This window comes from Panthera onca, chromosome D2 (genome assembly GCF_046562875.1).
Source record: "Panthera onca isolate mPanOnc1 chromosome D2, mPanOnc1 haplotype 2, whole genome shotgun sequence".
In the NCBI taxonomy this organism is placed as follows: domain Eukaryota; kingdom Metazoa; phylum Chordata; class Mammalia; order Carnivora; family Felidae; genus Panthera; species Panthera onca.
In genome coordinates, this window is record NC_138349.1 from 48,355,789 (window position 1) to 48,382,969 (window position 27,181).

At 53.2% G+C, this 27,181-nt stretch overlaps 1 protein-coding gene across 1 annotated transcript in view; it reads left to right on the top strand.

Moving 5' to 3' along the window:
• The first annotated feature begins 225 nt into the window (after positions 1-225).
• The window catches only part of ZCCHC24 (zinc finger CCHC-type containing 24), a 63,252-nt gene continuing 36,296 nt past the window's right edge, over positions 226-27,181 (top strand). The window contains exons 1-2 of the mRNA XM_060642357.3: positions 226-674; positions 12,558-12,758. Of these exons, the coding sequence (XP_060498340.1) occupies positions 429-674; positions 12,558-12,758 (447 nt within the window). The 5' untranslated portion in view covers positions 226-428. The remainder of the gene's footprint in view (positions 675-12,557; positions 12,759-27,181) is intronic.

Genomic DNA, 27,181 nt, shown 5'->3' on the forward strand with positions numbered 1-27,181 from the left:
TCTCCCCTCGCGCTGCCCCACTACTCCATATTCAATGAGGCGGCCAATGGAAGGCGAGGACGGTGCAGAGAGGGCGGGGCCTCCGTGGATCCCACTTCGGGAGCGGCCGCCAGAGGGGTCAGCACTGAGGCAGATAGCGGATCGCGGGGCGGGGCGGGGCGGGCGGCGCGGAGGGGGCGGGCCCAAAAGTTTCCTGCCCAACTTTCGCTGCCTCCTTCCTCCGCCCGCGCGCGCTGCGGCCGCAGTCGGGGGGAGGCGGCGGCGGCGGCGGCGGCTGCGGGCAGCGCGCTGGGCGCACGGCACTGGGCGATCGCTGTCGGGGCTCGGGCGGTGGGCAGTGGGCGCAGGCTCCCCGGTGCCCGCCCCTCCGCTGCGGAGGGGGGGGCGCGAGCGGGCGGCCGGGGAGGGGCCGGCACCGCCGCCGCAAAATGAGCCTGCTGTCGGCCATCGACACGAGCGCCGCTTCGGTGTACCAGCCCGCCCAGCTGCTCAACTGGGTCTACCTGTCGCTGCAGGACACGCACCAGGCGAGTGCCTTCGATGCCTTCCGGCCGGAGCCGCCCGCCGGCGCCGCGCCCCCTGAGCTGGCCTTCGGGAAGGGCCGCCCGGAGCAGCTGGGCTCGCCCCTGCACTCCAGCTATCTCAACAGCTTCTTCCAGCTGCAGCGCGGAGAGGTGGGTGCCCCCGCGCGCCCCCGCCCTCCGTCGACCGCGCGGGGCCTTTTCCTATCCGCCCCGCTCTTCCTGGCCTGGCCCGGCCCGGCTCCGTATTGCCCGGCCCTGCTTGGCTTGGCTTCGCTCAGCTCTGCCAAACTCGCCGCCCGATGTCCCCGGGGCGCCGGGAGCGCGTCACCTCCCGGCTGAGCCCGGCTCGGAGCAGCTCAGGCGCGGGCGGGGCCCTCTTGCCCCCTCTCCCAGCCTGGAGCGCCCTGCTCAAAGGGGCCCGGGGGGAGTCCCGGCTGGGCGGGGGGCTCCGGATTCTCTCCAGACAGCCGGGGCGCGGCCAGGGCGGAGAGCCCCTTCCAAGTGTCCTTCCCACGCCCAACCCCACCCCCCTCTTGGCCACCGCTTGCTGGGACCGGGAGTGCAGATTCTGCTCAGAGCTCCTCGGCAGGGGCCTAAAATCTTGTCCTCCGCCGACCTCGGTGGTGGCCGACCCAAAGGGCACCCTGGAGAGCAGGGCTTTTCCTGCTGTTCTTACGCAGGGACCCCCAGATACATCCTCCGGCTGCTTGCCCTCCCCCAGCCACATAGGAAGTGGTTTTTGAGGGCTTGACCCCACAGACTGCGCTGTCCCCCGCCCTCCCAGCCTGGAAGGAAATGAAAGGGAAATCCTCTTGAGCTCTTGGAGGGGGGCTAGCCAGGGGGAGAGGTTTCAGCTGCCCAGTGCCTTCTCCAGAAACCTGGGACGGCTGCTTTGCAAAGTCTGCCTGTTGGGGGGATTCAGTTACAAAGTGGAAGGGGCAGGGCATCTTCCCCAGCCAGATAAATACACAGATTGCCAGGACCTCTGAGCCTCTTTTCAGGGGTCATTTCCAGAGCTTTCCTAGATACCCCTCCTCTGTCTCTTCAGCTGGGTTCCTCCTCCTCCCCCAGTCCCATTTACTCATACCTCTTTTGGGAATTGCAGATACCCTTCTGTGGCCTTCACTCATCCTTCTTCTGGAAGCTCTCCCTGCAAAAGTGCAGGGGGGAAGGGGTGGAGGAGAGGACACACTTGAGGGTTCCTTTTCCTTCTAGACCCGAGCACAGCAGTTAGTTTTAGGAGAGGCAGGGTTCTGAATGGGTCGGGGAGAAGGGCCTGTGTATGCGTGAGTGTGCTGGGGACAGGAGGGGGAAAGCAGAGGGGCTCCTTTTTGGTCCCATAATGTGTTCAACTCTGCCAGTACCGACTAGGGAGGACATGGGCATATAAAACGCTGGCCTAAGGCCTAGAGGTGGGCCAATACCAGGCGAGCTGAGACGAGGATTGGTTGGCCTGTGTTGGGCCAGTTGGGCATAGTCGCGGGAGGTGAGTCTGAAAAGCCAGCCCTTGGTGCCAGGCAAAAGCATTTGTATACCAGAGCTCTTTGTAAACTATAGAGCACGCTCTCCACGGGAAGAATCATTCTTGGCTGGGAATCTGTCTTTCTCATAAGAGACCTTGTCATCTCTTCGGGGAACTGGCTTCGGTGACCAGTGACTTCGGGGTGCAGTTTGTGGATGTTTCTTCAGTGCCTGGGTCTTTTTAGTTGTTATTTCGCCAGACATTTGTTGAGTGATGTGTGGGCCCTTTAGGAATCAGGAACAGGCCAGTGGGGGCCCCAGATTAGAAGACAGATGAGATGGTACAATTTGAAAGGTAGGTGATTTCATGGGGGTGCTGTGGAAATCCCAAGGGAGAAGGGTGATCATGACCCACATGACCATGACCTCTCGCCTCTCACAGGTCAAGGGGGGGTCCCCAATCGGCCTTGAGAGGCCTCCCTCTGTTTCTACCATTGGTGGCTTTCTTCCCCAAATGTGGGTCTCTGCTGAGAGGCCTGGGAGTTTGGGGGCCATCCAGAGTCTCTTGCAGGAGTAGGACATTTCTCTTGGAAATGTCTGACATCCAGGATCCCAGCTGGATCTCAGTGAAACCCGTCTCCAGTCACTTCACTACTACTCACCTCGGGTTCCCCGTGAAGCAGGATATTCCTTCTCTGGGACAAGTGTAAAAGCAGCTGGTAAAAGTTATGCAAAGCAATGGTGGAAAAGAGTCTCTTATGACCTGACTTTGGGGGAACCCTCTGTCTTTCTTGGTCTGGGCCTCGGTTTACCCATCCATTGAATTTAGTTTCTGCTGTCCCTTGGGGTGGTCTACGTGGGATTTGAGAGAGATGCAAATAGACAGGTTAGAGGGGCTTCTCCTACACTCACAGGCCAGTGGCTTCCTTAGAGGGGCTGGAGGTCTGTGCCTGCTGACTTCCGGAAGGCTTTCTTGGCTTCAGACTCACTCATTCTCACCCCTCACCCGCTTCACCTCCTAAACCCTGTTGGAGCCCCAACTGTGCTCCTGGGCTTTCCTGTGTCCAGGGCTTAGCCAGTGACCTAATATGGCTCCAAAATAGCAACTGGCAGAGAAGGCATGAAAAAATACCCCCCACCTGAATGCCACCAAGGGGCTGGTTGGAGAAGAAGCAAATCATGGGCAGGCCAGAGGGGACTCTATGAAGGGACCCAGGGACTCAGGAGCATCGCCATTCTGTGCAAGGCCTGGCAGGCCTGGTGGCAGTGCCTGCGGATGTGACTTGCATGCTGACCGCTGACCACGGCCTGTCTGCACCAGTCCCTGTGCCAAGAGCCCACCCCCTCCTGCACCACCCCCAGGCTGCTCCCACCACAATAGCAAAACACCATGAATGCAGCTGGGATTTGGGCGGGGGGGTTGAGGACATGGGGGCACAGAAGCCCATTGTGCCCCTGGAACCTCAGCTCTGGAAGCTGAAGATAAGCCAAGGGTTCTGAGTGGAACAGTGGCCCTGGGAGCAGAGAGAGATGGCAGAGTTCATGTACAAGTCCAGGAGCGGGCACCAGGAGGTGACCTGGGCGCTGGTGGGGGCTCTTCAGCTTCTCAGCTTGTGGTAAGGATGCCAGGCCAAAGCAGGCACAGGCACTTTGGGGCAGTTTTTTAAAAAGGCCTCGGTCTAGAGTCTGGGCCCTGTGCACTTCGGTTCCAACCCCTGATCTGTAGCAACAACTATATGTCTTTGGAGGGAGACTTCTGAGGCTCCTGGCTGAGCCCCTCCTCTCTTACCCGAGGAAGGAGGGCTGTTCGTAGAGGGAGTGGGGGTTGGGTGGCGTGGGGAGATCTTCCTTGCCAAGTTTAGCCTGGAATTTAAATTCACAGCAGTGTGGGGGCTGTGGGACTCCACCTCCAGAAATGGGGAGGTACCCCTCCTTGCTGAGCATTAGCTCTTGGGCCGCTCAGAGGGATGTCCAGAACCCCTCCTGGGTAGTCCCTGTACCCCCTCAAGAGGAGATCTAGCTGTCCCCCTCTAGGTCAGAATCCTAGAGTGGCCATTATCTTTCCCTCTTCCTCCAGGGAGAGATAGATGTGGCCCTACAGTCAAACGATGGTTTGTGGAGGCCAGGGGCAGGGCTTTGGGGTCAAATACGTTTGGAAAGCAGAGCGGCCTGTCCTTCCCTTGGAGACGCACAGTGTCCCCCAGCACCATGAAGGCTCTGAGAAAGCCCCGTGGTGTGAAACTTGTTCACTTTCCTTCAACCCAACAGTTCCATCACTATTTGACCAGAGAATGCTTTCGGCCTAGAACCTTTGATAGCGTTTTTCTGAACACCTCCCGGCTCAGGGACTGCTCTGTTGAAGGACATCTCTTCCAACCCTTAGGAGGTTTTGGCTGTTAACCCACACCCTCCTCCTACCCCCACCTCAGGTCCCGGCACTAACTTCTGCGGCACCAGAGACCCCCCCCCCCCCCCCTTCACTGCCCTGGTCTGTCCACTGGAGTTTGGAGGTCAGCAGTAATGCTGTCACAAGACTCTGTGGACAGGGCTTCAGCCCTTCTGCAGACAGGGCTGGCTGTTAGGCCCTCAGAGGAGCACCTAAGGTGTCCTGCTTTAAAGGGCCCCCAGGTCTTGACAGTCTCCTGAAGGTTTTGTGTGTCACCTGTGCTGCCCTGGCAAAGCCACATATCTGTGTGAGGATGGAGTTTGTCTCAGTGGGGCCGAGAGTGGGCTTCTGGGGCTGCTCTTGGTTCCTAGCAACGTTCGTGGCCTTTGTGTGCGTGTGGGGGGGGGGGGAGGGGGCAGCACCAAGTCCTGGGAGGAGCTCTGACTCAGGCAAGGAGGACCGTCATCCGAGGGCCTGTAGGCTGAGGTGGCCTGGCCCTCCCTCCATCAAATTGAGTTGACTAGGCAGGCCTGGACTCAGAGGGGAGGCCACACCTTGTGGACCTTCTGAGTCAGGTGGGAGGGAGGAAAGCAGGCAGGATTAGTAATTTGTAATTAGCAGAGGCAGAGGGCCAGGCCCTGTCAGCGCCGAAAGGGGGGCCTTGAGGGGAAGATGGTCCCGAGTAGCAATCCCTTACTCTTGGGGAGTGCTTTTTTCTTGGCATCTCTTTTTTCATAGCTCCCATTTTACAGGAGAGAAAACAGGCCTGGAGAGTCACCCAGCATGTCAGTGGCAGAGCTGCGTCTGGAACTCTTCCATGCTCCAGCTACAATTGTCCCTTGTGGCTCATCCTGCTGGCTGTCACCTCGATCATTCTCTGGGCCCCAGTGCAGGGCGGCCAGTCTCCAGAGGCGTTCTGTCAAGCCGCAGGGCCTCTGATATTCTGTCCCTGATCCCGAACCTTTTGAGCAGTGGTAGGCATTGGTCACGGGTACCAGGTTTCCTGCCGTGTCCCTGCTCCAGCCGCTCCCCAGAAACCGAGCACGGGGCTCCCTGAAGCCATGACAGAAGTCCAAGGGAGCCCTGGCTTGCGAGAGTCAGACGATGGACACGGAGCATTTGGCCACACTTTTGTCTCATATCATAGCCTGTGTGCAGTGTCCCCCTTGTCCAGGTGGGGAAAAGGCTCTCCAACAGGAGGATGGGATCACTGATCAGGGGATCAGTGACAGCACCAGGGCCCCAGCTCAGGTCTCAGGAGGCTTGATCTGTGCTGTGTATATGTGGGCATGGGTGTGGTGGTGTATAATCTTTTATTCTGTCCTCCTCTGGCCATGCCGGGAAGCTTAGTGCAGATGCCAAGCTTTGCCCTGGGTCTTGCCTGCCTTCAACACCTTGGCAGATTCCAACTTCTTTCTGGTGCACGTGGCTGCCCCTTCTCCAAGAGGCTTTCCCCAGCTGCCACGGGGCACACATCTCCCTCTGGCTTCTGTGGCCCGTGGCAGACACGCCGTGCGTGCTTCCAGGGAGGCGTGTCATGACCATTGCTATTGCTGAGGGACATACTCTGTACTTGCGTGTGTCTGGACAGCTACGTCGTCAGCACGCTTCTCGAACCTGTAAGTCCTAGCAGCCGATGTTCAGGCAGCGCCTGGGACTTACTAGGTGCTCGGTCACTGAGTGGATGGGTGGATGGATGATTGGCATTGCACTTACTCCCCCTCTCTTCCCTCTCTAGACCTGTGACGATGTGCGTCCCCGTACCTCATCTCCTGTTCCACCTTACAGGGGAAATGTTTATGGATTTTGCTTGATTACTTGGAAAGAGCTGACTTGGGAGATAGTAAAGCCCTGTCACTAGAGATGTCCGAGCAGAAACTTAGGTGTGCTCATGGTTCCTTGCCTTCTGTGGTAGTGGATCTCTTCGAGAATCGGAGATAGCGCGAGCTCTTCTCCTCGGTGCGAGTGCCCAGAACACAGGCATGCGGGCACACACAGACACGCGCCCTTGCGTGTGATTTCAAGATCATGGCACCCACGTGCCGACAATAGATCTCAGATCAAGGCCCCCTTCTATAGAGGCTGCAAGCCTCGGTGGTACTCCCAGACTGGCTAAATATTAGGGTGCCTTTCAGTCCTTAGGTTGTCAAATTCATGCTTTCTGTGCTCATTCCACGAATGCGTTCTAGAAGTGAGAGACAGCTGGTCCCCAGTGCTTACGCTCTAGCTGCACAGAGTGCATATGGCTGCAGAATGGGAGCACCTCTCAGGTGAGCGGTGACCTGGGCGGGAGCAGGAGGGACCAGATGGGGAGGGAGGGTCTTCCTGGGTCTTTTCAGCTGAGCCCTGCTGCCACTGTGCTCCTCCCTCTCCAGGTCCTTTCCCCGTTTCTCTCTCCCCAGTCCCCCTGCCAAAAAGAGCATGGACTGTTTCCTTAAGTGAGAATTTTTCACTGAGCTCTGGCTGTGGACAGGGATTGTGTTTTGCACGCGTGGGTGAATGGGCCTCCTGGAGGCCGTGGCGCCCTGGGGGTTTCTGGGTGGGGGATTGCTGCCTCTGGCATGGCTAGGCCTGCCACCTTCTTGGCCCACAGGTCAGCTTCGGACCTTGGAAACAGGAGCAGGTCTGGGCTCTCACCATACCCGAGAAATCTTTAGTCAACATGTGAATTCACTCTTCCATTGGCCAAGTCCCCATCCTATCAATAGGTTGTCTCCTCTCCCTGTTCGTGTGGGACTCTGGGGGCGAGAGCCCCAGACAGACCCTGGGGGAGAAGAAGTGCAGATCCCCTTGGAGAAGGGGCGGAGTCACTTGTGAAATGAGTGGTTTCTTGTGTTAAAGACAGGGGTGTGAGTGTGTACGTGTATACGCGTGTTTTCATGCACGTATCTATGTGTATGGAAGCGGGGGATAGGGGTGGCTTTTGGGGATAAAAAAGCAGTTGTCTAGCTGTTGAAAGAACCCCCACAGAGCTGGGGATTAGGACCAGAGAGTCCCCCCACTTCAGGGCCATCTCTGGCCTGGGAGGGGCAGGACTTCCTCGGATGTTCCCCTTCTCATTGCCTCGCCCTTGCCCATCGCTGCGTTGTTTTCTGTGGGCATGGTTCCATCTCTGCTGGCTGTTTCTCCTCTCTTCTCTGCACTGGTTTCCTCTCCTTCTAGGCTGCCTTTGGAAGCTTCTATGCACTTGCCCTGACTCCTGTTTGCCCCCTCCTGCTAGGCCCTCTTACTGTCCTGGGGGCTGGGAGTGGGGAGTCAGCCCTGGAAATCCTTGCCTCCACCCCCACAGAACCCCCAGCCCGAGGACCTAGACCCCTCACGTAGCCCAGAAAAGCTGGTGTCTCATCTTGCCAGGGCCAAGAGGCTTGACAGTACGATGTCACAGGGCCAAGGAGAGTGGTCCACACCTGTTCTTTTCCTCTGGCTCTCCTTAACATAGGAGAAGTTAAGCCTTGGAGGCCATGTGGGAGCCGAAATATAATAGGCCAACTGATGTTGAGAATCTCCCCTTAGCCACATGGTGGCTGTTTTACCTTGAGCGAGTTACGCAGCCTCTCTGAGCCTCAGTGTCCAGCTCCGTAAAACGGAGCCAATAATGCCCATCCAAATGGTGTTCTTGCAGGTATAAGAAAACCAAGAAAGGGAAAGGATCCGGCCGAGTGTACGAAACAAGCAGGGTCAGAATAGATTTTAGCATCTTCCCCTCTGTTTTTCTGCAACAGCCATGGCAGAGCCTTGGGGAAGTTCTAGCAATGGGCAGAAGCTGGATGCTCTATCCCCCAGATATGGTGTGAAAACCGCACCCTACCTGCTGGCTGCTGGGAGGAGGGGGGAGGGAAAGGTGGTCTCTTCCTCCAGGATGGTGATCTGGGTCCAGAGGCTTCCACTCAGCACAGTAGTGGGGCTTCCCTCAACCAGTGCCCTGAGCAGCTTAATCTGGGGTGAGAGTGCCTTTCACTTTGTCCATGGCAACTCGGAGACCCCAACCTATATCTCTAAGGTGTTAGGACATCCATTACCTCGTCTGTCAGGTGGGGCCCCCTGGCCCTTCAGCGCCTGTGATTATCTGCACCCAGGACAGTTGTAGGTATGAAAAGCGGCAGGAACAGTCTGGAATCTGGGGTGATGGGACATTGCAGAATCTTTGCCTTTGGATATGCCCAGCCTCGTGGGGAAGCGAAGAGACTTACTGCATGAAGAGATTAGAGAAAGACCTCAGAGCTCCTTCAGCCAAGGGCAGCTGAGTCATGGGGTGATCCCTACCAGGCCTAGTCCTGAAGGACAGGGCTATGGCCGGGAGGTCCAGGAGGCCCTCGGAGGAGGCAGGGCGTCTCTCAGGAGCACCTCAGTCTGTGCTTTTCACACTGTCCCGTGGAGCCCAAGGCCTGAGTAGGAGGAGGGGGTGGGTTCAGGGCCACACCATTAAAGTTATAACCAGATTGGGAGGCAGGTCCTGGAGGAGGTTTGGATGGACACAGAGAGGGCATCCTGGGGGTGGGGATAGTAAGTGCAGAACTAGAGGGGGGACAGCGGATGCCCCGTGGGACACTGGGGCTGTTTGGGAGTTAGGGGCTGACTGACGAGGGGCTGCTCCTGCCGGGCCTTGCCCTCCAGCTCCAGGCAGCAGGACTCGGAACAGGTGGGCCCACGGCGACTGAGTGCCGTCTGTGTGCGGGCTCCGGGGGTGTCTTTCAGTAGCTGGTGTCTGGACCTTAAGGAAGTAGGACTGCAGGGATCACCAGTTTTGCCCGCCTTCCCTGTTCCATGTTGCATTTTACAGACGGGAAGCCCAAGAGGCCAGGCCTCGCTCCGCAGCCGGAGGGGAGGGGACACCGCGTGTCCTGGCCTCTGCTCCATCCAGTCGCCATAGGCTGTGGAAGAGGCAACTCGCCTTTCACCTCCACGGCCCCAGCTCCTTGGGTCTTTGGAGAGGAAACAGGTTGCAGCCTCACCCGCCCTTTCAGCCAGCCGGCAAGCAGGACTCCTGGCCCTCAGGCCTGGCTGTGTGCCCTCGCCTGTGCCCCTGGGCCTCTCTGGGCCTCAGTTTCTCCATCTGGAACACGAGAGTGGCCGAGTCAGCTGCCTGCTCTGTCCTTTCAGCTCTAAGGTGGTGTCATCTTGAACCGGGGCTGGGGGAAGGGAGCTGGAGCAGCCAGGAGGGCCAGGCCAGGGCACACTAGGGGTGAGAGAGGCTGTGAGGAGCTCTGACCTCGCTTCTCTGACCTGGGGCTGCCGGTGCGACACAAGCTGTGAGCGCCTGAGCTGGTGGGTGGGGGGCGTCAAGCTGCCAGGGACGGGACAGGCTGCTCAGAGGCCTCTGGCTGCCCAGGGACACCCGTGGGGTCACCCGTGGGCAGGACGGTGTGGCCACAAACGGGGGAGAGGCTGTTCAGGGTGTAATTAATGCACTTTCTGGCACCCACCAAACTTCCCCTTCCTCTGGACAGTCTGCTACCAAAACAGTCCCGATTCCTGTTGACTAGCTTAAATCTTCTCCAGAGGGGGGTGACAGGGGGAGGGGAGAAAGAAAGAAAAGAAAGAATGGGGGTGGGGGAACGAAGAGGGTTGTTATTTGTGAAATTGCGTTTCCCAGCCATGAGGATGAGTCACACCATTTGGAGCTTGGAGTTTCTTGTTTGGATGAACTTTTCTCTGGGAGGCTGTGGTGATGCTGTTCTCCCTCAGGCCAGTTCGGGTGGGGAGAGGCCTCGAGTCAAGCTAAGGAGAGACCTCGGTGGTTGGAAAGTCCAGGTGCTCCCAAGGCCAGGTAGGGCTGGGCCGTCTGTACCGAACTGCCTGGGGGAGCTTATAAAAAGCAGATTTGGGCTGGGGGGAGGGGGAGCCGGGAGTTAGTGTTTACTGGGGAGAGGGTTTCAGTTTGGGATGGTGAAAAAGTACTCGAGTTGATGGTGGTGAATTTGCCCAATAATGGGAATGTATTTGGTGCCCCTGGACTGCACACTTAAAAAATAATTAAAACGGGGACGCCTGGGTGGCCCAGTCGGTGAAGCGTCCGGCTTCGGCTCGGGTCATGATCTCATGTGGGTTCATGGGTTCAAGCCCCTCGTCGGGCTCTGTGCTGACAGCTCAGAGCCTGGAGCTCTGGATCGGATTCTGTCACTCCCTCTCTCTCTGCCCCTCCCCCCCCCAAAATAAATGAACATTAACAAATTTTTAAAAGTAATAATTAAAACGGTTGGCTTTCTGTAACGTAGATCTTAACTACAGTAAAACAGTGTAGATTCCAGGCCCTTGGTCCCAGGTGACTGCCTTGGAAGGTCTGAGGTGGGGCCGAGTACTCCGTATTTGTTAAAAGTTTCTCGAGTCATGCAACACACGTTTGGACAGACTCATCTAATCTGTAAAATGGGGACAGTGACTCACGGGATTGTGGTGAGCACCAGCTATCTTAATACGTGTAAAGTTTCCGGTACCCGGGACATTGTAAGTGCTCAGTAGATGTGACTGGTATCATCTAATCCCCTTGCCACTGGACCCCTCCCCGCACCCCTTAAGATTGCTCAGAATTGGCTCGCGCACCTCCAAGGATGGTGGGGGGGGGGGGGGGCTCTGCCTCTCAGGATGAACCACTCTGTCTTGGCTCATTTGAGAGCTGGAGAACCACCCTCACACTGAATGCAAGTTTGCGTGGTATCGTCCACCGGTCCTGGGTAGCACTGGAGCAGAGGCGGTCATCAGGAGCCTTTGAGGTCCGTGCTCAGGCACCATAGGCTGACGGCGTGTTTAGTCGCGCTGCCCTGGATGTGGTGTCTGTGTCTTTTTTCCCCCAGGCTCCAGTGTAAACCTACACGAGAGGGAACAGAGGCCCAGAGAGGGAAAGGGCTGGCCCCAGTCCACATAGCAGGGTGTCCAGGGAGCCAAGAAGAGTGGTGGCCCCCAGATGGCCAGGGCTGTGTCCTCTGGGGGGGGGGTGCCAGACCCCCAGAGACAGACCCAGTAGGGGGGCTGAGGTAACGTCTGTCCTGGTTGGGGGGAGGGGTGCCTGATCCCCTGGGGCCTGCGTTCAGCTCATCTCCTTCCCTGCCCACACTGAGGCAACACAGAAAGGACTGTCCCCACTCTGGGCCCACATCTGCCCCGTCTTTGTAAGGGAGGCTGAGGCAACTTCCTCTCAGGGGCTCTCCTCCCCTGGCAGCCTGGAGACTTCTAGGAACAAGGCTGTCTTCCTATTAGATCCAAGGCTCCCCGAGGTCTGTAGTTCATTCCTGGAGCTCCTGATACCTGAGCTGGGGTCAGGGGATGCCCAAGCCCCATGCCCAGGTTTGTCATTGACCCTCCTGGGGAAGCTGCCTCCTTCCAGCCTCAGCCTTGCCTCGGGAAGGGGGTACCGTGGCTGTTCCCTGCCAGCCTCACCACAGGCCCTACCTTTGCTAAATTCCAGTGTGCCTGGCTGCCCAGAGCCCGTGACTCCTATAAATAGAGGCTGTATACACCAGGAGGGGGCCTGGGCCGTGTCTGCTTTGAAGCCAGGCAAGACATCTGGTTCCTGTCAGCTGGAGGTGGGAGAAGTGGGCCACTTCCTCCTGGGCTCCCAGAGGGCGGGCCTGGGCCGGCCCGAGGGCTCCCTGGACACAGTCTGCACAGGCCTCGTGCCACAGGAGACCAGGCAGAGTGCTGAACCTCAGTCTTCTCTTCTGTACAATGGAAACAATGCTGTAAGCTGATGCTCCACTTTCCTGTAAGAAGGGGATACTGACTCAGCTCAGAGATAAGTGATTTGTCTAAAGTTACGCCACCAGTAAGTGGCAAAGCCCCAAATCTAACAGGTTGCCCTCTACTACACCTTCTTACCTCCGGGCGGTGTGTAAAAGAACTAATGCTAATCGTCGTTACCATCAGCAGCATGGACTCAGGGGTTCCTAAGTGCCAGGTGGGAGAGAAAGTGCTTTACATCTGTGGCCTCATGTTAGCCTCACAGAAACCCTGGGAGGTAGCTATCATTATTCCTATTTTCCAGACAGGGCCACTGAGGCCCAGAGTGGTTAACTGGCTTGCCCACGGAACTCAGGCTCCAGGCGGCCAGAGCCCAGGGGCAGCTAAAGAGTCAGTGTGAATTCACGAGTGTGTATGTGTGTGCACATGCCCACGGAAATTCGCCCTGAGGCCACGGCTGCAAACGAGTATGCCCAGGCCTTGGGAGCCCTCACAGCCTCTGTCCCCCACAGGCTCTGAGCAGCAGTATGTACAAGAGCGCCTCGCCCTATGGCTCCCTCAACAACATCGCCGATGGCCTCAGCTCCCTCACCGAGCACTTCTCTGACCTGACCCTCACCTCTGAGACCCGCAAGCCCAGCAAGCGGCCCCCACCCAACTACCTGTGTCACCTGTGCTTCAACAAAGGACACTACATCAAGGACTGCCCCCAGGTAAGGCCGCCCAGCTTCTGTGGGTAGAACAGTGCCCCACCCCCCACCCTGAGCCCCCTTCCACGAACCAGTGGCCACACAGCCCTCTGGTCTCCCACCTTTTTGTCCCCTCTGGTATGTCTGAGGCAGGGCTGGCTGGTGTGGATGGGACAGAGCCCCAGCTTGAGCCTGCACCATCTAGCGAGCAATCTGGGTAAAGGGCCCCCAAATGAGGTTCTGGGCCTTCACGTCCCCAGTCTTCCTGCCAGGGTGGGTCCTGTTACAGTGGGGCAGGAGCGAGGCCAGCCGCCTCCTCACAGCTCTCCCGAGAGAGACCCCCATCTCCTCACACTCACAGGGAAGGAATGCGGGCTCTGGGCCAGGAATCCAGATGTGCACCCCCTCCCCCCGACCCCACCTCTCCCGTCCTCTGTGGCAGTTTTCCTCAGTCTCTTGCCTGGGAGCGGGGAGCTGAGAGGGCCTTGCCCCCGGCTCTGTGCCCCCCAGGGTAGGCCTGGGTGAAGGCCTCAGGCACTGCAGGCTGGGCATATCTCTCTCTCGGGGTGGGAAGGGTGCCAGGAGGTGGAGAGTGTGGGGAGCAGCCCCTGTCTCCCACTCAGTGCTTCGCTGTGACGGGGTGGGTCAGATCCCACTCACGAGACGACCTTGGACTCTCTGACCGACATGGCTTTGGCATCTTGGGGAGAGAGGTTAGCGTTGTTTTAAATACGTTACAAGATGGTCCGTGATTTTTTTTCCTATTATTTTTCGTACTTTCTAATGTTTTCATAATGTGTATTTTTACTTTAATTTTACATATGTAATGGAAATGGGATCCTGGAAACTCAGAAAATCCATGCAGTCTTACCCTCCAGATGTTGGAAGCCTGGGGAGTGGCTGGGTGGGGCTGGGTGCCTTCAGACCAGTGGGAGGCCGAGACGGGCTTGTTGCTTCCTCCTCTTCTCAGAAACAGCCGTGCCCCGCGTTAAGTCCTTGTTGTGCAAAGTGTGGCCAGGCATAGCCACATCAGTGTCGCCTGGGAGCTTGTTAGAAATGCAGAATCTTTTTTTTTTATGAAAAAAATGTTTTTAATGTTTATTTATTTTTGAGTTAGAGAGAGAGAGAGAGAGAGAGGCAGAGAGAGAGGGAGGCACAGAATCTGAAGCAGGCTCCAGGCTCTGGGCCGAAGTCAGACGCTCAACCGACTGAGTCACCCAGGTGCCCCCCCCACATAACTGCATTTTAGTAAAATCCCCAGTGATTTGTGGATACCAGTGATCTCCTCCTCCCCCCACCCCTGGTTAAGAGAGGCCCACCCCAGACCTTGCGGATGGGGGCCGGCCCATGACGGCTGTCCTCCAGACCCACCCTCCAATGGGCCCCGTCTGCCTCAGCGTACACAGTAAGCCAGGGGCCCTTGGCACGAGGGGATCTCAGCAGAGGGTAAGGCCCCTACTCCCTAGAGGTTCTCTGGATGGGTCCAGGGGCAAACAGGCAGCTAAGAATCTGGTTGCTCCTCAAGGATATGCCCATGGCCCACCCGGGCAGCGGCCCCTCGTAACTTCCCCAGCTGCGCCCCTGTGAGAGCACTCTCAGTCAGTCACCATACCTCATCATCTCTTGCCTACAGCCTTTGCTCACAACTACCCGGCATGTCAGGTCTCTCATTAGCCTCATGTTACGTGATGCTTTGTGTGAGTCAGGCACTCACACAGGATCATTGAGCCAGTCAGCGGAGGAGCTGGAATTTTCACCCCGGCAGGCAGGTGACATTCAGACCCCAACAGGGGTTCTTGGGGCTCGCGCGTGTGCCTGTGCTGAGCTGGAAGCCTGGGAAAGCTTCCAGGAGGAGGGCTTGAGTGGGGTTGGCGGGTTGGTGGAAGAAGGGTGACCACTATCCAAAGGCAAGGGATGATGAGGCAGAGGTGGAGGAATGTGTGTGTGTGCACACGCGCGTGCATGCCCAACCCTCTCTCCAGAAGGCACCAGAACTCTTCTAACGAGGGGGCAGAGTGTCCCTGACCTCAATGTCAGTGCCTCTCAATTTCCAGCACAGGGAAAAACCTGGTTCTTCCTCTATATTCCTTTATCTGGATTGCACAGTATATTCACTTAGCCTGTGCAGGGCTCTGAACTCTGCCTGCAGAAGTGGGAGTACTGCATCTTACAGTTTAGTAGGAGTACCCATTTTACAGCTGGACAAACAGAGTCTCAAAGAGGTGAAGTGCTGAGGAGAGGGCAAAATATACGTGAGAACCCCATTCTTGGGACTTCAGTGCTCTTTGCTTTCTTGAGCATTCATTCCAACCCAGGCTGAGATGCCCAGGCCCTGTGGGGCCTCAGTTTCCCTCTTGAGCGGGTCAAGGCCCTCTTCCAGCTCCTTCTCAAACCGGATTCTATCAGAGACTCCTGCGGGCCTGAGGACCTCCCTCTACCTTTCATGAGAGTTTTATCATCTGTAAAGTGAAGCTGATGAGGACACTGACTCATAGGATTGTTGTGCAGATTCAAGGAACTAATCCATGGAAAGTGCTTAGCACAATGTCTGGCACACAGTAAGCGCTCAATAAATGTTGGTTAGCATTATTTTTTTTTTTTTTCTCCCTCGGGTCACAGTGGAGAGGTACCAGGTGAGGTATTTGGCAAGGCACTAGGTATTTTGGCAGGCTGGAATATAATTAGATGCTTCCCACACCTCACCTGACCACAAGCTCCAGGGGCAGGTGCTGGCCTAGATTCATCTCTCTACCGCCATGCTGGCCTGAGATATCACACACAGGTGCTCAGTACAGGTCTTCTGGAATGGCGGAATGGGTGGACAAGGCTTTTGTCACATGGGATACTATGAGTTCAGCATATATAAAATATTTAAAAGTGGAATGGGAATGCTTGTTTTGGTAACACCCTTAGTGAGATATAATTCACATACCCTATAATTGACCCATTGAAAGTGGACAAGTCAGTAATTTTTAGTATATTCACAGAGCCGCGCAACCATTGCCACAAGCAGTTATAGAATATTTTTTTAAAAGGTCGTATTTTTTAAAGTAATCTCTACCCCTAATGTAGGGCTCAAACTCAGGAACCCAAGATCAAGAGTCACATGTTCTACCAAGTGAGCCAGCCAGGCACCCCAATTAGAGAACATTTTTTAAAGTTTATTTATTTAGTTTGAGAGAGACAGAGAGAGTTCAGGTGGGGGAGGGGCAGAGACCGAGAGGGAAACTCAAGCAGTCTCTGCTCTGTCAGCGCAGAGCCCATGCAGGGTTCAAACTCACTAACGGTGAGATCATAACCTGAGCCGAAATCAGGAGTTGGATGTTAGCCGACTGAGCCACCCAGGTGCCCCCCTACATCATTTTTATCATCTCAAATAGAAACCTCATACTCTTTAGGTATCATACCTCCTGATTCCCCAACCCCTAGCAACCAATAATCTACTTTTTATCTCTAAGGATTTGCTTATGCTGGACATTTCACACAGAGAGAATCATATAATGTGTGGTTGTTTGTCACTGGATTCTTCCATTTAGCATATTGCTTTCAAGGTTCATCCATGTAATAGCATTTATCAGTTCCATGATTTGGGAAGTGTTCCATCTTGTTCTATTTTCTGGAAGAGCTTGTGAAGAATTAATATTAACTCTTCTTTAGTGTCTGGTAGAACTCACCTGTGAAGCCATCTGAGCTTGGGCTTTCTTTTGTGGGCAGATTTTTAAAATTATGAATTCAGTCTTTTTTGTGTGTCATAAGTCTATTTGGGTTTTCTATTTCTTCTTGAGTCAGTTTCTGTAGTTTGTTTCTTTATAGAATTTGTTTATTTCATCTAAGTTATTGAATTTACTGGCATACACCTGTTCATAATATTCTCTTATAATCCTGTTCATTTCTCTAAAGTTGGTTATAATGTCCCCCTCTTTTGTTTCTGATTCATGTAATTTGAGCCTTCTCTCTCTTTTTCTGTCTTTTTTTTTTTTTCTTGGCCAATCTAGCTACGTGTTTGTCAGTTATGTTAAACTTTTCAAAAGACCAACTTTTGGTTTAGTTGATTGCCTGTACTGTTTTTTCTGTTCTCTATTACATTACTTTCCCCTGTAATCTTTTAAAAAATTGTGGTAAAATAAATACAACATAAAATTTACCATCTTAACTATTTTTACATGTACAATTCAGTGGCATGAAATACAGTTGACCCTTGGACAACATTGGTTTGAACTGTGTGGGTCCATTTATACATGGATTTTTTTCAGTAAAAACCATACAGTACAGTAAATGTATTTTCTCTTCCTTATGATTTTCTTAATGACAGTTTCTTTTCTCTAGCAAACTTGATTATATACAGTATAGAATGCACGTAACATACAAAATATAGGTTGACTATGTTATTGGTAAGGCTATTTATTAGTAGTTAAGTTTGGGGAGAGTCAAGAGTTATACACATATTTGTGACTATTTTGGTGGTTGGCACCTCAGCCCCCACACTGTGCAAGGGTCACTTGTATATTCACCTGTTGGGCAACCATCACCACCATCCATCCGTGGAACTCTCTTTATTTTGTGAAACTCTGTACCCATTAAGCAATAATCTCCCCCCACTTCCTTCCTTCCCCTATTCCCTGGCAACTAACATGCTACATTCTGTTCCTATGATTTTGACTACTCTAGGTACCTCACATAAGTGGGATCACACAGTATTTGTCCTTTTGCGATTGGTTTATTTCACTTAGCATAATGTCCTCAAGGTTCATTCATGTTGTAGCAAGTTTCAAAATTTCCTTTCTTTTAAAGGCCAAATAATATGTGTGTGTGTGTGCGTGTGTGTGTGTGTGTAGACCACATTTTGTTTGTCTATTTATCTATCCTGGATTGCTTCCATCTTTCAGCTATTGTGAATAATGCTGCTGTGAACATGGGTGTGCAAATATCTGAGTCTTTGCTTTCAATTTTTCATTCTAATTTTTATTATTTCCTTCCTTCAGCTTATTTCAGGTTTAGTCTGCTCTTTGTCCAGTTTTGTAAGATGGAAAGTTAGGTTACTGATTTTACATCTTTCTTCTATTTTTATTTATTTTATTTAAATTATTTTATTTTATTTTATTTTATTTTATTTTATTTTATTTTAGAGAGAGAGCATGAGTCGGGCAGAGAGACAGAGGGAGAGAGAAAGAGAATCTCGAGCAGGCTCCACACTCAGCACGGAGCCCAATGCAGGGCTCGATCCCATGCCCGGATTGTGACCTGGGCTGAAACCAAGAGTTGGATGCTCAACCAAATGAGCCACCCAGGCACCCCTCTTTCTTCTATTTGTAAAATAGAAGTGCATGTGCCCGTGTGAGCGGGGGAGGGGCAGAGAGAGAGGAGAGAGAGAATCACAAGCAGGCTCTGTGCTATCAGCACAGAGCCTGATGTGGGACTGAATCTCACAAATCATGAGATCATGACCTGAGCTGAAATTAAGAGTCAGATGCTTAACCGACTGAGCCACCCAGGAGCCCCTCTTCTGTTTTTAATATTGGTGTTCACAGGTCCAAATTTTCCTCTGAGCTGCATCTCATAATTTTGTATGTTGTGTCTTCATTTTCATTCATCACAGAGTATTTTCTGATTTCCCTTGTGATTTCTTCTGTGACCCACTGGTCGTTTAGAAGTGTGATGTCTAATATCCACATTATTTGCGAGTGTCCCAAGTATCTTTTAAAAATGATTTCTCGTTTTATTCCATTGTGGTTAAATAACACTTTGTGTTATTTCAGTGCTTCTAAATTTGTTGCGGTTTGTTTCATAGCCTTTGGGCTGTCCTGGAGAACAGTTCATGGGCAGTTGAGAAGGGAATGAGTCCTGCCGTTGTTTGTTGGTGTGTTCTGTAGGTGTCTGTTAGGTCTAGTTGGTGTGGTGTTCTTCATGTCTTCTGTCCCCTTGCTAATGTTCTACCTCATTCTTGTATCCATTATTGTAAGTATAGGAGTATTGGAATCTCTATTATTGTTGAATTGACTATTTTTTTCTTCAATTCTGCCCGTTTTTATCGCATGTATTTTGGTGCTCCCTTGTTAGCTACATCTGTGTCTATCAATTTCTGATGAATTGATCCTTTTATCGTGATAAAGTGTCCCTGTTTATCTCTAGTCACATTTTTTGTTTAAAAAAGTTTTTTTTTTTAATGTTTATTCACTTTTTGAGAGAGAGATAGAGGCAGAGCGCAAGTGGGGGAGGGGCAGAGAGAGAGACACACACACACATACACACAGAATCTGAAGCAGGCTCCAGGCTCTGAGCTGTCAGCACAGAGCCCAATGCGGGGCTTGAACCCATGAACTGCGAGATCATGACCTGAGCCAAAGTTGGGCGCTAAACTGACTGAGCCACCCGGACGCCCCAACATTTTTTGCTTTAAAGTCAAATTTGTCTGGGGGCGCCTGGGTGGCTCAGTCGGTTAAGCGTCCGACTTCAGCTCAGGTCACAATCTCGCGGTCCGTGAGTTCGAGCCCCACGTTGGGCTCTGTGCTGACAGCTCAGAGCCTGGAGCCTGTTTCCGATTCTGTGTCTCCCTCTCTCTCTGCCCCTCCCCCGTTCATGCTCTGTCTCCCTCTGTCTCAAAAATAAATAAACGTTAAAAAAAAAATTAAAAAAAAATAATAAAGTCAAATTTGTCTGATGTTAGTATAACCAGCTTCCTTATGGTTACTGTGTACACGATAGATCTTTGTCCATCATTTTACTTCATATCTTCATATGAAGATATGTTCATACCTTTAGATCTAAATTATATTCACATCTTTAGATCTAAGTTGTGTCTCCGGTAGACAGCATGCAGTTGGATCTTGGTTTACTTTTTATATGCACTCTGAAAATCCCTGCCTTTTGTTTGGATTGTTTGATCCATTCATATTATCAACAATTAATGCTCTTTTTTATATATGTGATTATTGATATAGTCAGATTTAGGTCTGCTATCTTACTTTTTGTTTTCTGAATTACTCATGTCTTCTCTGTTCCTCTGTTCCTCCTGTACTGCTTCCTTTTGCATTAAGTGATACTTTTCTAATGTACACTTTTTAATTTCTTTAATGATTTTTTTCACTTTTTTTTAAAGCTGCTCTCAGGCTTATTTTACATATCTTAACCTATAAAATCTGCTTCAGATTTATACCAACTTAATTCCAATAAGATATAGAAATATCACTCCTTTATAGCTCTGTTCTCTTTTTCTGATGTTTGTGGCATTATTGTTCTACATGTTACATCTATGTGTGTTGTAATTAAATGATACTTGTTATAATTCTTCCTTTATATTATTTTCTGTGTCTTAGAGAAGCTGGAAGAAGAAAAGAGAACAATTGTATGTTCACAGTTTTTGTTATGGTAGCTTTTTATTTCCAGTTTCTAGATCTCTTCATTTGTTCCTGTGGACTCAGTTTATCACCTGGAGTAATTTCCTTGGCCCAAGACAGATTTGCTTCTACCTGCCTTCTCTGTGCTATTGGTGGCAAATATCTTACATTTCTATATATTATAACACAAGTAATACATTACATACATACTGTTTTCTACATTTGCTTTTTATTATTATTTTTTTAAATGTTTATTTTTGAGAGACAGAGACAAAGCGTGAGTGGGGGAGGGGCAGAGAGAGAAGGAGACACAGAATCTGAAGTAGGCTCCAGGTTCCAAACTGTCAGCACAGAACCCGATGCCAGGCTTAAACTCACGAACTGCAAGATCATGACCTGAGCCAAAGTCAGACGGCTTAGCTGACTAAGTTACTTACGTGCCCCTACATCTGCTTTTTAAATCAGAGAAGAAAGGACAAGAAATATGCATATGTGCTATCTTTTATAATTACATAATCATCTTACTAGAACTCCTGTTTATTTAATGTGTATTTGAATTATGTCTGGGGTCATTGGCTTTCAGCCTGAAGAACTTCCTATAGTATTTCTTGAAAGTGTGTGTCAGCAATGAATTCTGTGTTTTTGTTTATCTGGGAATGTCTTTATCTCCCTTTCATTTTTTTAAAAGATATCTTTGCCGGGTATAGAATTCTTGGCTGACAAGGTTTTTTTTTTTTTGTTTTTTGGGTTTTTTTGTTTTGTTTTCTTAATCTTTGACCACACTGACTGTTACCCCACTGCCCTCTGGCCACCATCATTTCTGATGAGAAGTCAGTTGTTAACATTGTTAGAATTCCATTGTAAATGACATGTCATTTTCCTCTTGCAGCTTTCAACATCTTCTCTTTGTTTTAGTTTTCAGCAGTTTTACTATGATGTGTCTATTTGTGGATCTCTTCGTGTTCACTTGGAGTCTGTTGAGCTGCTTGGATGTGTTGCTTAAAGTTTTTCACTGGACTTGGGAAGTTTTCAGCCATTATTTCTTCAAATATTTTTTTCTGCTCCTTTCTCTCCTCTCCTTTTGTGGAATGATTTTTAAGTGACCTGAATGCTTTTAAGATCTTAAATGGTCCAACTGGGAGCAGAATGTGGAGAATTCTAGGCAACCCTGACTAGGTCCTGAAGCCGCCTGTGGAGCTCCGGTCTCCGAGTGAGACAGCAGTGAGAGTGTGGTTAAGGCATTCATTGCCAATGGCCTGGGTGGTGGGACAGGAACAGGAGATACTCTGAGGCCCCCGGTGCAGTCAGGAAGGCCGGGATGGGTAGGGGCTGCCAGCTCTATGGCAGCAAAAATCCCAGCTGGTTGTGCAAGAGGCATGGTTGCTGTCTGCTGGGCCCAGCTGCAGGGTTATCTGTGCATCTCATGTTGGCTTCTGCAAGCCAGTGTGGCAGGCTGTAGAGACCTGAATGGCAGTACTTTGTCTGAGCCAACTGCACGTGAGCTTGCGTGGGTATGTGTGTTTGTGGTGGGGGCTTGGCCTAGTGCCCCTTCTGTGCCCAGGACACATAATCTGTCCAGGGCAGAGCTGAGCCCAGGACACGCTACTGAGTGTACAGGAACCTGGTACTCTGTTAATTGATTCTTTTCCAATCTTAAGGGTGGAGAGAGGTGTCCAGTTCAGCCATCGGACTGATGGGGCTTCTCATATGTCCCAGGGGCAGTGTGAGGGGGATTGGGCACTACAGGAAGACTGGGAGCCCCCTGAAGTGGATGCGGAAGGTGCTGGAAACCAATTACCAGTGATGCTGAAGGGCAGCCCCTCTTTGTGGGGTGGGGCTGTGCCTGGGCCAGGGTCCCTCTCCAGCCAGTGTCAGCACTGGCCCTGGAAGGTCCAGGAGTCAAGAAAGTCTGCCATTTGGTTCTTGAAAAACCTGCCCCTGCTGCTGTCTCGGCCCTGTGCCAGGCCTCCAGTTCAAGGGCAACAACAACATTAACAGCAATGATAATAGTCTGTAAGCATTGAGTTGACCACTGAGCTAGATGTGCAGTATGTATTAACTCACTTAATTCTCTCCAAAACTCTATCCGGTCAATTGCCAGATGATAAAACTGAGGCCCAGAGCAGTCCAATGACTTGTCAAAAGTCACATAGCTTAGTAAACAGCAAAGATAGAATTGGAACTCAGGCCTTCTTCATGCCAGAGCCCATGCTTTTTAAATTAGGTTCTATGATCTATCGGCCTTAACGTCCAGACTTTGATCTCCACGCTCTCAGAAAGTTGGGGTTCTTTAAAACGATGGGTTACTGGAAATAAGGAGGGACAAGGATGAGGTGAGCAGAGGCCATAATAGGCCTGGTCTGGCCACGTTGTTGTGTGTGGAAGATCGCACTGCTGGCCCAGCCCCAGGGAGTCTGTCAGGGAGGCCAGAGTGGGTTAGGGCTGCAGCTGTGGTGCCAGCAAAAATCCCAGCTGGCTGTACGAGAGGCACGGTTGCTGTCTGCTGGGCCCACCTGCAGGGTTATCTGTGCGTCTCCTGTTGGCTTCTGCACACCAGCGTGGCAGGCTGTGAGTGGTAGCATTTTGCTCCGAGCCAGCTGCACATGAACCTGCGTGAGTATGTGTGTTTGTAGTGGGGGCTTGGCTCGGTGCCACCTCTGCCCAGGACATATAGTCTGTCCAGGATGGAGCTGGGCCCTGGCCACACTTCAGTTGCCTGACCCTTTCTAAGCTGCTCCTGTATGCCAGACCAGTTGTAGATAAGGCCCTATCTCTGTCCTCAGTGGGATAGACAGAAACACTATTGGCTGTTCAGGGTGACCAGGGCCATGGTTGAGGTTTGCAGCGAAGGACCAGCTCAGCCTGGGGTTTCATGTGAAACCTCAGAGAGGAGGAGTCTAGAACTGGGGTGGGGAAGGCTTCCAAGCAAGCGTGTAAATAACGAGGGTATGCTTTCCGGGAACCGCGAGCCCTTGGCTATGGCTGGGGCTCTGGGTGCCTGCGGGGAGGAGAGGGAGGTGTGGCCACAGCAGGTGGTGAAGGGCCTGTGTGCCAAGCTGCACAAACTTGGACTTTATCTGGAGGGCAGGGAGAAGCCATCCAACGGTTTAGGTGACATGCTCGGATTGGCATTTTGAAAGCTCACTGGTGGCAGTTTGGAGGCCGGGCTGGAGGAAGCAAGACTGTAAACAAAACCAGTCCAGTAACGTGGACAGATGATAAGACCAGATATTAGACAAGGGAGGGTGAGCAAAGGTTGGAGGTGGGGGGGGAAATTCCAGACACTGTCAGAAAGTATCATCTCTGGGGCATGGTGACTACTCTGAGCCACCATTCCTCCTCTCCAAAGTGTATCTGCGATCTGGGGCCAGTGCAGGACTCCCTGCCTCGATGGCCCACTCAGCATCTCTGTATGAACGGAGGCTGGGGTGTCGATGAGGGCAGTACGGCCAGGACCCAGTGTCCTATCTCTAAGCCCTCTGTCCACACTTCATGGCGGTCAGGCCCGGCCACACTCGGCCTGGCAGCCTCCCATCAGGCACTGAGCTATGAGCAGAAATTCTCCAAGCTCTCAGGCTCTGTCACTCCCACAATGTTCTTGTGGGGGTGGAGGGCTGCTTATACCTTTGGGGGAGGCCCGAGGGGTGCCATCACCTGTGCCTCCCATGTCCGATGAAGGACCAGGCGCCATGAGGGGTCTGGGGAGGGCCTGAGCCCAGGGGAGCTGCTGTTCCTGAGTCAGCATGCCCAGGGCTGCTAATGAAATCCAGATGTCAGACAGAAAACAATCATCGCCCCCACCCATCTGGCAGCTCGGGTTACTTGGAGATTGCAAAAGAAGAAGAAAAATAGAGCAGGGAGAGAATCGATCCTAGGATAGCTGAAGCCTTAGAGGCGGGATGTGAATAGTTTCAGGGTCTCGCTCGAGTGAGGTCAAGAGGCAAGGGAAAGGGGAAGGTTGGTCAAGGCCCCCTTCTCCCCCACTCCGATCTCTACAGCTCCTGGACCCTAGACCTTGGACTGCTCCCCAGGCCAGAGCAGACTGGTGTCCATGGGATTCTGAAGGAGGCAGGGAGGGCTGTGGCCACCAGCCTATGTCTGATCTCCACCTGGGGTTTCCAGCCCCCCATTCCAGCCCTGACCTCACTGCAAGCCTGGATTTCCTCTGGGCCCAGAGGGGACAGGCAGAGAGGGACGGAAGGTACGCAGGATTTTCCCTGCAGATCCTTGGGCTCAAGACCATTAGTGTGCTGGTGGGGAAACTGAGGTTTTCCAGCACAGGGCCAGGATTACATGCTATGAAAGATCAATAGAGTGAGGAAGGAAGAAAGTAAGGAGGAAGGCAAGACAGTGTCATTCTGTGACTCCAGCGAGGAAGGGCTAGCCCACGGCTGCTGGCCTGCGTGTGCACATAACAGGTATCACAGCGTTCCTGCCAAACCCTGGGGCTGGCTGAGCGGCCAAGGGGCTTGGGCTGTGATGTTCCAGCGCTTGGCACAGGACCCAGAATGTCTCAAGCATTCGGGGAATGTTAGCCGGGATGGGTGTGGGTGGGGGATGGTGTTGGGGCTCCCGACTGGCACAGGTGCTGACGTTGGAGAAGGACCCCAGACCCAGTGTGGTAGCCTTCTGAGTCCCCTTCCTTGCGGCATGGTAGTTCCGAGCACAGCTCCCGACCCCAGCGCCCCTGGGTTGAACCCCCAGCACTGTTTTGTGTTAGCTGCGTGTCTGTGGGAAAATTAACGGGATGTCTCTGGGTCTCAGTTTCCTCCTCTGTAAGATGAAGATTGTGGGATGTTGTGAGGATAAATGAGTTACTTTTATCCAAATTGCTGCACAGAGAGCCTGGCACCTCGCATGCACCGTGTTAGTGGTTGTGGTTGTGTTATTGACCATTGTTATTGTTAAGCTTCAGCTCGGTTGTTTCAGACCATTTTAAGACATTCCAGAGGTCTGAGAAAGTGCTTCAGGGCTGTGGGCTTATCAGGGGGGACCCTGTCCCCCCATCCCACCCTGGTCCCACAGAGGGGGCTGCCTCTGGGGTCGTGTGATCGTCACGCATGCGCTTTCTCAGGAGCCTTTGGATGGGGGCGGGGGCAGGCTCTTATGACTTTGGGTTACCCAGGTTTGCTTGAGGGGCAGGAAGGCAGGGACTGGGTCCTGGAAGCTCCATTTGGCCCAAGTAGGAGCTCCAGGAGGAGGTCACTGGGGCTGGCCGGAAGGTGCCCAAGGCCTCCTGTGGGCTGTCAACTCCCCTCTGGCCCAGGCAGCCGACTGCTGGCCCTGGTACAGACAAGTGGGAGCAGCTGCGGGGGGTGGGGAGGGATGGAGGGGTGGGGTGCAGGGCGTGGGGGCTCCCTGGGCAGCCACTTGTACATCCTTCCTGCTGTCCCGGGCCTGGCAGGAAAGAGTCCAAGGGGCTGGTTTCACATCCTCAGCTGTCAGTTCTCCTTTTAAGTGGACCACAGATGGTGACTCGGAGCCCCCAGCAATCGTGCCATGTCAGTTGGCCTTACCTTCTCAATCCTCTGCCCCTGGGCTGGAGGGGCAGGGATGCTGGCAGAACTGGGAGCCAGGACCTGCTGTGGTCCTTGAACCACCTGCAGGGCTTAATAGATGGAGGCCTGGAGCCAAGCAGTTGCATCCTTGGACGAAATAGCTCCCCAGTGTCGCTTTCTCCAGGCAGCCTTCTCTGATTTTTCCTATCCTCCAAGCTCAAAGGGACCTCTCTCCTCCCAACGCCCAAAGGACCCCATTTACTCACTCATTAATTCCTCACCTGCCCATGGCCTCCTGTGTGCCAGGCTCTTGGCCTGCACCTCACATACAGTTGTTTTCCTCTTGGGGTAGCTCAGGGTGGTTCTCCAGGCCCTGTGAAGGTTCTGACGAGGTCATCCCTCGACCCCCTCACGCTCCTTGAGGACGGGAGAGTGCGGGGCAGTGGAATTTCACAGAGCTGGGCTCGGACCACACTTCTGCCCTTTCCCGGCCGTGGGTCCTTGTGCACACTGCACACCTGCACCCAGGCATCTGTAAAATGGGCCCACTTACCTTGTGGGGTGTTTGTGGGAAATGTGTGGGCAAAGTAACTGATACAGAGCTTGGCGTCCAGTAAATGACAGCTCTTGGTAGTGTTACCTGGGACATCGCTGGGCCTCCTGGGCCTTATCTGCCCTCATTTGTAAAGAGCCCGGCTTTACAGGGTGGGTGTGAGGTAGATGAGAAGCAGCCTGAGACGAAACAGGCGCCGAACCTTCCTCTTTCCTTTTCCCCGCCTCACCCCTGCCAGGCCGCTTAACCACACACACAGGTGCACACCCACACCTGCATGTCCACATGCGCACCTGGGACTCTCAGCATCTGCCTTTGCTCATGCCGTTCCCCCCTCCCTGACCCTGCAGCAGTGCCCTTCCCTAATCTCTTCCCTCGTACCCTCCTTCAGAGCCCAGCCTGAACCCTCCTCCCTCACGCACCTCCCCAGCCATCCTAGACCCTTAGGCTCTTCTCTCTGAGCCCCACTTTTCATGACCAGCTCCCCACCGCAGGCCTTCAGTGGCCTCTCAACCTGTACTGCCTCTCTGTCTAGTTCCCAGAGGACAGACAGTTCCCCTCATTATGCGGGCTCTGCTCTGCCCCAGTCCTGGAATGTGGCCCCAGTGCGGCTCCGGGAGGCAGTCCCCGTCCGTTTGCCGTTTGAGCTCTGCCGAGCCTTCCCAGGCCCCGGGACTCTGCCTGTGCCGTGCCCTCGGCTGGTAATTCACTCTCGTTTTCTCCATCTTCTTCTCCCAGCCCAGCCCAAATGTAGCCTCTCCTTTGAGCATCCTCCTGTGCCCCTCCGTGCCCCCTGCCTTGCTGAGCCCTGCCCAGCCCCGGGCTTGTCCTCATACAACCCTCTCTCCTACTTTCCGGGGGCCCGACCCCAGGCAGGGTCTGTGTCTGCTTGGCTGCAGAGGGGGCACGCATGGGCATCGGGGTCAGAAGCCCTGAGCTCCCGTCCCAGGCCTGCCCCTCAGTGGCTGTTCAGCTTTGGCCGAGTCTGTCCTGCCCTTGAGCCCACACACTGCTGGAGCCTCTGAATGACTGGGCCAGCCAGAAAGCCATGTCAGGGCCTCT